General features: G+C 41.8%; 1 protein-coding gene across 1 annotated transcript in view; it reads left to right on the top strand.

Annotated features, from left to right (window-relative positions):
- Positions 1–12,311, top strand: part of Hhat (hedgehog acyltransferase) — a 233,025-nt gene that overhangs the window by 157,971 nt on the left and 62,743 nt on the right. Inside the window, exon 10 of the mRNA XM_070041440.1 lies at positions 2,999–3,200. Within this exon, the coding sequence (XP_069897541.1) occupies positions 2,999–3,200 (202 nt within the window). The remainder of the gene's footprint in view (positions 1–2,998; positions 3,201–12,311) is intronic.

The raw sequence follows: 12,311 nt of genomic DNA, 5'->3' as shown, positions 1-12,311 counted from the left end.
CTTCAGTATTCTTACCCATAGGGAAGGGTTTTGAAGGTGATTGTATAATTTGTCTTCTAAACTGGAGTGCATTTGAGAAGGAAGGATGTTAAGAAGCAGAGCCGGAAAGTAGTTGAAATAGTAAAAACAAATTTTATGCAGTAACTGTTGCAACAAGAGAAGAAAGAAAGGCAAAACTTCCGCATTAAACCAGGCTTGGTTCTGAATACAACAAGGACAAGTTGGAAGCGACCAGGGAGTAAGGGGCATGGTCACTGCAGGGCAGCTTGAGGAAACACTGGAGTTAAGGGGGATTCTGATTAAACAGACCTAACAGGATTCTTGCTGACAGCAGGCCAGGCTGATCAGTTACAAGGCTCTCAGACAAGGGATTTGGCTTCTCCTGAACTGACTAAGCAGGATTCTTGCTATAACTGAGTGATGCAGGTTTAACAAGTATACACCTCAAGGTCAATGTCTAGAGGGCTTAAAGGTACCTGATCAAAACTTAGTCAACAAGAGAATCTGCTACGTGCCAGCTGGTAGCTCAGGCCTGTAATACTAGCTACACAGGAAGCTGAAATCTGAGGATTGAAGTTCAAAACCACCCCAGGAAGGAAAGTCCATGAGATTCTCATTTCCAATAAATTACAAAAAAAAAAAAAAAAAAAAAAAGCTACAAGTAAAGCTGTGGCTTAAGTGGTAGAGCGCTAGCCTTGAGCAAAAAGAGCTCAGGAACAGCTCCCAGGCCCTGAGTTCAAGTTCTGGAAATGGCACACAGAAAAAAAGAGAGAATCTTTGTCAAGGAAGACTTTTAAGAAATAATTGCAGGGGCTGGGAAGGTGGCTCAGTGGTAGAGCGCTTGCCTTGCATGCCTGAGGCCCTGGGTTTGATTCCTCAGCACCACATAAGCAAGAAAAAAAAAAAGGAAAAAAAAGAAATAATTGCTATCATCTGGGTGCTGGTGGATGGTGCCTGTAGTCCTAGCTATTCAGGAGGCTGATATCTGAGGATCATGGTTCAAAGCCAGCCTGGGCAGGAAAGTCCGTGAGACTCTTATCTCCAATTAACCAGCAAAATGCTGGAAGTGGGTTTGTGGTTCAAGTAATAGAGCACCAGCCTTGAGTAGAAAAGCTCAGGGACAGTGCCAGGCCTTGAGTTCAAGTCCCAATAGTGACACAAAAAAATAATTATTATTACAATCATAGGAATAAGATGTTCTGGTGTACTGTTACATCAAAGTATATATAATGATGATGTTATATACTTCAAATTTTTTTGGAAGCTTTCTCCATAATGAAATGAATTTTGAGATGACATTATATAATCTATATATGTTGAAATATCACATCTTACCCCATGAATATGTACTGTTTTTGTTTTTATGTGTCAGTTGCACTGTATGTTGAAATTTTTTTTGTGACTGATCAATTGTTTTTATATTTTATTCTTTGGCTTTTCTGCCTATGGGGGTCCTCCTCCAAAAAAAAAAAAATTGAAACACTGTATGATCAGGACACATGCTAAACTGTTTGGGATGTTGAGGTAGCAGGTCCAAACCAAATGGTTCTTCAAGGAATTAAAAAGATCCATATATAGTGTCCAGCACCTTGCTTATATTTGGATGCCAATTTACTTTTCCGACCGGAAAGAAGGTTGGACAAAGAAGCAGAAACCAGCAACAATCCATGGCCTATGGGTTCTTTAAAAACTGATGCAGCCAGGCGCCAGTGGCTCACGCCTGTAATCCTAGCTACTCAGGAGGTTGAGATCTGAGGATCATAGTTCACAGCCAGCCCGGGCAGGAAAGTCTGTGAGACTCTTATCTCTGATAAAGCATTAGACAACCAGAAATGGCGCTGTGGTTCAAGTGGTAGAGTGCTCGCCTTGAGCTGAAGAGCTGAGGGATAGCCCAAGCCCTGAGCTCAAGCCCCATGACCGACCAAAAAAAAAAAAAAAAGCTGTGATGCAGAAAAGGCATGTTCATATTCTCCAGGGCCTAGAGAACATTTTTGCCCCTGCGTGAACAGGCAGCCATCTTGGCTATGGAGAACATATGCTTGGGATGGGGCCTTCATTTGGGGTGGTAATTTGGCTGTCCTAGGAGTATGGAGGACTCTCTCTCTCTCTCTCTCTCTCTCTCTCTCTCTCTCTCTCTCTCTCTCTCTCTCTCTCTCTCTCTCTCTCTCTCTCTCCTCTTCTGCCCCTTCCCCCACTTTGGTGCCAGGCTTGAACTTAGGGCCTGGGCACTGTCCCCAAGTTTCTTTGGCTCAACTTGGGCACTGAGCCCAAGTTTCTTTGGCTCAAGGCTCCTTGAGCCACAGCTCTACTCCTAGCTTTTTATTTTTGGTATTTCAGTGGAGATAAGAGTCTCCCAGACTTCTCTGCCTGGCCTGGCTTTGAACCATGATCCTCAGATCTCAGCCTCTTGAGTAACTAGGATTATGACTATGAGGCTCCAGCACCCGGTGATAGAGCTCTTCTCTCTACTAATGAATTCTCTACTTCTTCTGTACAACTTGTCCAGAACACTGGGGGGACTGGCCTTAGTACCCCTTTTTAGGGTACCACTCATTCCTTTCTCCTTCACATTTGATGGGATCTTAGCAATTGTGTTTAAATAATAGACTTATCACATACTACCTAGCTGCTATGAAGATTGTAGCCAGCAACTTAATTGCCTTGCTGTGATTGTTTTCCCAAGGTTGAGTGAATCCCTTTCAGAAAGCCTAAGTTCATTACTTCTCTACCTGCCTCCTATAAGTGCTATTTTGCTCTAGTAATAAGAGCTCTTTTGACTGTGTGTTCATTTAACCTAAAACCCTGAAGTGTGGAGGCTTGAGCTTTTGCCAACTCCTTTTGTGGTGGAGAATTCAAATGTCCTGTGCTGGACGCAGGGCAGGTGTCTGGGTCGTGTGAAATGCTGCTGTTGGCATGCCGCAGGGCGCGCACGCCGCCACGGAGGGTGTTGCAGGTGCACCTCTCATTGTGGCTCATCACACACCTCCTCTCTCTCCAGGTATGTGTATATTCCACTGGGCGGTTCCAAGCATGGCCGGCTGGGGACCCTGTTCTCCACTGCGATGACATTCTCCTTTGTGAGCTACTGGCACGGCAGCTACGACTACCTCTGGTGCTGGGCAGCGCTCAACTGGCTGGGAGTGACGGTGGAGAATGGCGTCCGGAGGCTGGTGGAGACTCCTTGTGTCCAGGAGAGTTTGGTGAGCAGCATCCTTGCTTGTGCAGTAGGGGACAGCCAAGCCAGGTGGGTGAGGCTTGGGAGGGACAGTGGCCGTTGGATTCACCCCATCATCAGCCCTGTCTGCTGGGCTGGTTCAAGGTCTATGTGCAAGAGGCAGCAGAGCTGGAGACTTCTGTAGTCATTATTTAAATAAATGAATGTTGGTACTATAAAAGCTATATGTGTTCATTATATAAAAATCCCAAACCAAGACAAAGTAAAGGAAAAATGTTTTCCTGACAGAAACCATGTTCATCCTCCTTCTAAATATTTTCTGTGTCTGTGTACACTCACATACTTAAAACAATGCTGTTATTCCAATGATAGGGTTGTATTGAGACTGCCTTTCCAAGACAATGCATCTATTTCTAACAATCTCCTTTAGTGGCTACAAAGAATTCCGATATGTGGCATGCAATACCTTCTTTAATTAATTTCCTTTAATTGTATTATTACATACATTTGAAACCATCAGTTATGTTGAGATGAATGCCAAAACCAGAATGAATTCTTGTCAGTAAAGTTGGCAGGGCAAAGGTTTTTCTCATCCTGAAGATTAAACTTGCATACTCTATATCAACATTTAACTACCCTGCAGACATAGGAAATCAGTTGATAATTCCTTCCAACAGCACAGTTTAAGTGAGCACACTTTGCATCTTATAAATGATGTAATAATATATATCATATATTGTATATGATATATTAGGATCTTGTCAGACATGATCATTTCTGGATATGAGCAGTGTTCTGTGAACCCTGAAAATAGTAGCTAAAATGAAATATATCAACATCAGTTTTCATGGAAGAAAATAAAACACACAGAAAAAAATGTACTGGAGAAATGATTAATGAGTTGAATTCTACTCAGTAACTCAACTAAAGCAAATACATTAAGAAAAAATAAGCCCCAACAAACTAGAATATGTTTGTGTATGTTTCTTTAAAGATAGTCATAGAACAAATGGATAGTTTTTTTGAAAATCAAAATGGATACAGAGCCCATGGCAAAACACATTTGAAGCCATTTAAATATATGTATTCATGTTCAAGGACATAGTTTTTTACTTAGCAGTAGTATCCAGCAATTAGCAGACAAGAAAAGTACATGAATTCTAATTGAAAATAGTATTTCAATGAAAGAGGACATGGCTTTGTGGCATTGTAGTTTATAAGAGAACCATAGGAGTTGGTATCTTAAGGATTTTAATCTTCATACTCATCTCTGAACTTCACCTAAGTCTAAAGCCCTTGTTTCTATGTTCTTTCATGATGGGTCTAACATTAACCTTGAACTTGATGTTATTCTGTTAAGCAGTGTCTGTGGTCTTTGAGCTATAGCTTATGTTATTAATAATTTTGACAATCCAATATGTTAAAGGAGTAATGCAGTAGTGCTATATGATCTTGGTTTATTTAAAAATAAACCAAGACAATGAACACAGCCTGTGAATGCAGCATGCGTATGCTCTGCTCTGTCACAGAGCCCAGGACTCCTGTGTTTACCTCATCGAACCTTCCATCCGCCATGTTGGTACTGAGGTGCTCGGTCATTTTGATTTGCATTTTGTGTGAGATACATGTCTTGAATTTTGCACATAAGATGTTCAGTTTACATCTTTGTTCAATGAGAATATATTTTATCGAACTTTTAAAAATTCATCTTTTATCCTAGAAGCCTACAATGTATTTCAGACTGTTTAGATAAATCCTCCCTGAATGCAGAGTCAGCTCTCCTGGGGGCCCTGTACCTCCATGTCTGAGTTAGCCTCAGATGCTTCTAAGTTGGGCTCATTCTTTAGCTCTTCATTCACTGTTGAACCATAGAATAATCTACTACCTTGTTTATTACATAGTTCAGAAGAGAATCTGATCTCCTTTGCCAATCAATGCCTGGCATTGCACACTCACACACCTTGTTCAATTGTTTCCCTACGTAGTTTACTCTTCTTCCTTCTCTCTTTCTCTCCATGAATCCATCTTTTTGGTCACAATCCAAATAAAGACTGAAGGCTCTATTGGTACCTCATGTCATCTGACTTTAGTTTCCTTTCCTCAGGTTGTCTGACAGGATTTTCACAATGTAAGCTTACTCCCTGTGCCTACTCTCATCCTTAGTATTATTGTTTAGGGTTTTCCAAAGAAACAGAACCAATATTGTGTGTGTGTGTGTGTGTGTGAGAGAGAGAGAGAGAGAGAGAGAGAGAGAGAGAGAGAGAGAGAGAGAGAGAGAGAGAGAGAGAGAGAGAGAGAAGCAGAGAGGGAGAGGGAGAGGGAGAGGGAGAGGGAAAGAGATAGAGGGAGAGAGAGAAATAAATTTTGTATACAGAAGATCAGCTCATGTGATTATGAGGAGGATTTGAAGTCCAGACTGTAAAGCTCAGGGAAACTTATGGTATAAATTCGAGTCTGAGTCTGAAGGCAAAAGATCTATGTCCTTGCTGGAAAGACAACGAAACAGAGAGGCCTTTATTTTCTAGTCAGACCTTTAACAGCTAAGGTGGGCTCCACCCACACTGGAAAGGGCAATCTGTTTGACTCAGTCTGTTGATTCAAATGGCAATTTCACTCAAAAACACCCTCACAGACATACCCTTATATAATGTTAAGTTCATAAATACAATTTAGCATGATATTCCTTTTCATGGTATGTATCCTTTACTTGTTTTTAAGGTAGAGTGGAAGATTTTTTTTAAAAGAGATACATTGACAATTATTTGAGTAACAAGGACTGTCATTCCTTCTTTTTCGGTATCTTCATCTTCAACAGGAAGACCTTGTGTGAGACTCAAAAGATAATAAGACCTACTGGTGTTGGTTGGCTGATAGTTGAATATTCCCCAGAAGACTAGTCAGGTGGGACATCATAAGCAGAAATCCTCTGAGCTTCTGGAATAAGATTGTTAGAATTTCCTGAGATGACAGAAATGGCCCATAGACTCTCCCATGCAGTAACCACTGTTCACGGGGAGTACTTCAAACGTGCCTCTTACCACTGAGATGCTGACATTTAACATTTATTTACTTTCAATTATGCCCATGTGGCTGTTGGCTCCCGTGTTGAGCAGTGCAGATGTAGAATCCAATCCCTTTCTGGAAAATATGAAAGAAATGCAGCATTGTGTTTGACACTGCATCATTTAGAATGATCTTCATTCATGATGCAGAACCTTCTGGTCCAACTGGCTTCTACACCTCTTCATTCAGCTGTTCCAGAGGTGTTTCAAACATGGTATGTGTAATTCTGAACTCATGCTCTCTCCCAACCCAGTGGTCTCAGCCAGCTCCTCTCCCTCCAGTGCTATTTCCACATACTTGGCACTGTCATCTAACTCTCTGAATAATGAAGACCCAAACTACTGAAATATCTGCACTCTTAACTGAGTGCCATGCTCTCCCTGAAATCCACCTGCACATGTGGTACATTCTGCTTTCTAAGGCCATCTTGATTGCCCTGAAGTTTTCCTAATCCAAGACCTTCTCATTTCTTGCCAGGTCTTCCAGATAAATAGTTTCTAATTAGTCTCTCTGCTTTTACTTTTGCTCCCTTTGATTCATTAAGCACGAAGTGGTGTTTCTCAATAAACTATAAGCAGAGTGCTTTCTTGAAAGAATCTTCCAGTGGCCTCCCATTCTCTTAGGACTTCAGCTTTATTTTGGTGCCTCTCTGGGCTTCTGCTCCTCCCTGCCCCAGCCCGGTTCTTCCTTCTGTCCATTGTCCAGCCTCAGCTCCCCCACCTGGCTCTTCCATCTCCTGGGATGCTCTCCCTGCTCCCCCCTCCCACCGCTGCTCATCCTTCAGAAGTCGCTGGAATGATGCCTTGTGGGTGAGTCTTATCCATGTTTTCCACTGTTGTACCTATCACAGTTGTAATGAAATATTATTATATGATAACTTGCTTAATCCCTTCACTGGACTCTTAAATTTCATGAGGGTGGCATGTTGTATCCATGACACTTGTCACAATACCTGGCACAATGCCTGCAGGAGTGAAAGAAAGAATGAGTGGTGAATGGGCTAGGCAGTAATTTTATTTTGTGGTAATGTAGATACGGTGAGGTCTAGTGGTGGCAAGTGCTATTCTAATATTCAGTAGTATGTATATATCTGTTATGTATACACATATATGCATGCACACATGAAAGAAAGGGGTAGGGAGGAAGTAGCCTTCGTGATACCCTGCTGCGTTATGAGAAGGGGACTTATGGGCTGTGACTCACGGGGGCACAGAGCAGTAGGAAGCTGACAAAAGGCATTTCACAAAGCACCCGAGCTGGGTGGAGGTAGAGGAGTTACTGCCACAGCGCCATGTTTTTCTTCTATACAAGCACTCTCCAGGGAGCTAGGATATGTGTTCAGCATTGAAATCTCTTAATAAGTGACAACCCTTGGAAGCATCCGTAGAGTGACACTGCTTAGCACCAATTGCTGATTTGATTTGTCCTTTGGAGAAAGACACCATCAGGCTGCTTGTCTGTAATTCTGCACAAAGGAAAATCTATACCTCAGACGTCATTCACCCCTACCCCGTTTTCCCTTTTGTTGCATCGTTTCAATATGTCTTCCTCTCTTGGCCCCTATTCTGTCTTCTTCACTTGAAGAATGCCCTACACATTGACTTATATCCTCTCTCTGAAGCAGTAAAAATTCTATTTATAGACTTAATTTAGGAACCAGGCCTCTAGTGGAAACCATCAAAGGTCAGTCTAATGGTTCTGGAAGGGATTTTATATTCTGGTATGTCAGAAGGAATCAAAAGACCATGGCTTTGTGGTGGGGCTATATTGATTAGTTTAATTTTGAAGAGATAGGTAAGGAGATCCAGTGAATCTGAGAAAGCAGCCAATTTAAAAGGGTGGTTGGTTATAAAAACATCATCCAATTCTGTAGAGTATTAACTTACTGATTAACAAGGTGTTTGTTAGCCTTGTGGAAATTTTTTTTTTTTAACCAAGGGTCAGTGGTCACAAACTCTCTGAGGAAATGTAAAGCAAACTTATTTGAGAAAACTTGTGCTGGTTGATGACTTTCTATCCACCTGCTTGGGTTTATTTCAGCAAATAGAGATCATGTCCATATTGCATGTCTTTCTAGATCATAACTCTTATGACACTGATCTAACTTAGGTAGATGTAATTGGCTCTTCACTTATATTTTTTTCAATGCTGAATATTGAACTCAGCCTTACAATTACTAGGCAAAACATTTACCATTTGATTCATGACTCCAAGGACAGGCCATTACTTCCTAATTTGCTCAGTTAAGAGAACAAAATTCCCATGGTTTCCCTTATTTGCAATAATTAGTATATGTCTAGGATAATCTTAGCAGATGAGCAGAGTAGCCCAATAGCTATGCACATAGGACCATATAAGATGATGCTAAGTGAAATGAACTCAAGTCATAGACACAAGAGGATTTTATTTGTTGTTGCTGTTTTTAATGTACTATATGATTTCTTGTTTCTTTTGTTCTTCCCTCTATAGTATATCCCCTGTTGTCATTGTATTTGATTTTTGATCCACTGATATTGTATATACCTTCATTTGAATTAGGGAAGGGAAGGGGAACAACAGAATGGAGGGACAAAAAAACCAATGCAACAGAGATATACACAAGACAGTATGTTGGAAATGATCTGTACAGCTTGGGGGTGGGAAGGGTGGGGGAAGGAAAGGAGGAGAAAAATGAGGAAAGGGGTAACAAGTTTGACAAGAAATGTACTCATTTCCTTACTTATATAATGGTAACCCCTCTGTATATCACCTTGACAAAAGAGAGAGAGAGAGAGAGAGAGAGAGAGAGAACACAAAATTTTACCAGGCCCTTGTGAGTCCTGCCTGTAATTTTAGTTACTCAGGAGGCTGAGATCTAGAGGACTGTAGTTTGAGGACAGCCTAACCAGAAAAATCTTCTCCAAGATAACCAGCAAAAAGCAAGGCTCGAAGCATGGTTTAAATGGTAGAGTGCCAGCCAGGCAAGACAGCTTTAGAGTCTATTATTTATTAGTCAGTTTCCACTGTGAATGGAAGGTTCTTGCTTGACTTCCAAACAAGAATGGAATATGACTCTCTCTCTGACTCTCTCTCTCTCTCTCTTTCTCTCTCTCTCTCTCTCTCTCTCTCTCTCTCTCTCTCTCTCTCTCTCTCTCTCTCTCTCTCTCTCTCTCTCTCTCTCTGAAAAGCTTAGTGGTCTACATAAAAAAATGAACTGATTTTCATAAATGTCATAAAGTACTGATTGGCCTAACTACCATAAAATGCTAACTGATGGATTGATTGGCCCAGGCTTGGCTTAAAAGAAAGGTCTAGGTTAGAAATAGAAATGGAAACATGTCAGTGCTATTTTGGAGCTCTGGTAGTACTTGAGGCTTTTAAGAGGGAGTTGGAGAAGGAGAGATAAAATGAGGGGAGACAGAGAAAAGGAGAAAGAGAGAGGAGAAGAAGGTGGTGGAGGAGGAGGAGGAGGAAGAGGATGATGGGGGAGGAGGAGAGAAGAGGCAGCTTTCAGGATTGAATCTGGGAAACAGTAATGTTTAGAAGCACCCTAGAGGAGGAAGGACAAAGAAGTCCGTGTGTTAGGGAAAGGGGTTGTGGATCAAGAGGGTGATCTAACAGAAACAAAGAAAAGAGGCGCTGTTAGGGAATGGGGGAGGTCAGTGGGGGAGGTCTGGCTAGGGGATAGTTCTGTCCTTTTGTGGGAAGGCTAATGGAAGAGAAGTGAGTCGTGAGTCCACATCTCTGTCCACTAGGAGCTTATGGTCTACTTGGAGAGGTGTATAAACCAGTTGAGGCAGTCAGCATGCACACAAGCTAAGCTTCTGCTGGAGATCCGGGCCTTGAGTAGGATACTGCAGGCAGAGGTGAACATACCCTGTTCAAGTCTGGAGGCTGGCAGAGTCAATGGAGGAAAGGTAGTTCGAAAGGCCAAGTGATCACCATACGAAGGGATTTGAATGCCATGCTTAAAAATCTAGAAATGCAAACCACTTAACCAAACAGGAGAGCATTAAATTCACGCATTAATCCCACACAGCAAATTAGCCTGCTGGGCCAGCTAGTTAGCCCTCATCCAGACCTGTCAGTCTGGGGAAATAGTGTGTGTTGTTATGAGCAGTGTGTAGCTCGGTGGATTATGACCCTCTGGTGCCCCCTCCATTGTCTCCCCTCCGAAGGATCATTATCAATGCCAATAGCACACTGTGCAATTCACCTGCCACACATTTTCTTCTCTGTAGGAATCTGAAGCCGGAGTCTTAACCTCTCTGGTCTAAGAGGTAGAATTTTGAAAATAATTCCACCTTTCAGTCCAGGTATTTCAGTATGACAAAAGCCTTGTGAAAAGTTCTTTTTAAATTTCCATCACTGAATCTGTCATCTGACAAAGGGAAAGCTTTGGAATAGAATCCACGTGCAATTACTCCTGGAGAAGGAATCCGGTACCCAGCAGCTCTTGGTTTTGTTTCCAGCCAACCCCCCCCCCCCCCACTCAGTTCAGGATGCAGCAGAGCATGTGTTCTCTTCTGGATATTTGCCACAGCGATGCCACCCTGGACTCTTCTCCCTGCTAAGGGCATGGTGCAAACTCTCACCTGGGAATTTATAGTCTCACCAAGAGCTGTAAACCAATGATGGGATCCATGGTTTGAATGATAATGGTTGAAACTAGATTTTTTTCCCTTCATCTCTTCCTTCCTTTTTGTGTGTAACTACTACAGAAAAGGGGAAAAATCTTAAACTATACAAGTTGAAGAAGCTTTGCATATGTCTTTCCAAATCTGAGTCTCCCTTTATCCCAGAAAAATCTATATTACCCATTTGAAGTGATAGATCTTGAGTTGTCAGTGTGTCTATTACTGAGAGGTGGAAATAGCCCTTAGCCAAAGAATGTGGACATATTTAGAGCAATATATTTTTACAATGTGTATTCACATATAGATGTGCTGCGACGATGTGTGTATAACCTCTGTGTGTGTGTGTGTGTGTGTGTGTGTGTGTGTGTGTGTTCATTTTTTAAAGCTCTGAGAAGGCAGAGCTGTGTAGGACTTCCAAAATAAAATTCTAAAGTGTTTCACATTCCTCCCAAGACCTAGAAATAAAATCTGCTTAAAAAAGCTTATCGAACAGCTGCTGGCCTTGTTTGAGATGAGCTGGGTTGCCTCACTGTTTGTGATTACCAAGAAACATTGAAAGGCACAATTTAAGTTGAATCTCCCCCTTTTATCCCCTTGGATATCAACTCCATAGTCCATCGGGTAGTGTAGGGAAAGTGCTGGACTGACCCTGAGGGTGATGGGAAAGATAGATATAAAAAGTGGAGGATGGTGTACAAGTAATTGTATTGTGAGAAAATGTGTCCTTGACATATGATGTAAAAATGAAGAATGAAGCATCCTAGATATTAAGAATGTTTTTATTTAAAATACACACATGCAGAAAAGTGTGGAAAGGGTTTATACTGAAATACTACTAGTGCTTTATTTGTGATACTTATTTTCTTGTTTTTGCTTACTCACATTCTCTGCTTCTTCAGTGAATCCACACTGTCTGTGGTCTAATCAAGGGTTACCGAAAGCCAGGTGAGGTGACTCTTGCATGTAATCCTTAGGAAGCAGAGATCATAGGATTTCTGATTCAAGGCTATCTCAGGCAAAAAGTTAGCGAGACCCTATCTCTACTAATAAGCTAGATGTGAAGGTTTATGCTTGTCATATTAGGCCATAGATTGGAGGATCAAGGTCCAAAGCCAACACTAGGCAAAAAGACCTTATCTCAAAAATAATCTGGAGCAAAAAGGACTGGCTTAAGTGGTAGAAACCTTGCTTCCTACCTAGCAAGTGGAAGGCCCTCTGTTTAATATTAATTATGATTATTATTTAATAAGAGGTTACTGATCAAGTGGGCTGGGAAGGTGGTTCAGTGGTAGAGTGCTTGCCTAGCATGCATGAGGCCCTGGGTTCGATGCCTCAGCACCACATAAGCAGAAAAAGCCAGAAGTGGCGCTGTGGCTCAAGTGGTAGCTGAGGGATAGTGCCCAGGCCCAGAGTTCAGGCTCCACAACCAAAAAAAAAAAAAAAAAGGTTACTGATCA

The sequence above is a fragment of the Dipodomys merriami genome, unplaced genomic scaffold (assembly GCF_024711535.1).
Source record: "Dipodomys merriami isolate MVZ:Mamm:240054 unplaced genomic scaffold, mDipMer1.0.p SCAF_31, whole genome shotgun sequence".
Taxonomy (NCBI): Eukaryota; Metazoa; Chordata; class Mammalia; order Rodentia; family Heteromyidae; genus Dipodomys; species Dipodomys merriami.
Note: the sequence above shows the minus strand (reverse complement) of the source record. Positions and strands in the feature narration are given on the sequence as shown.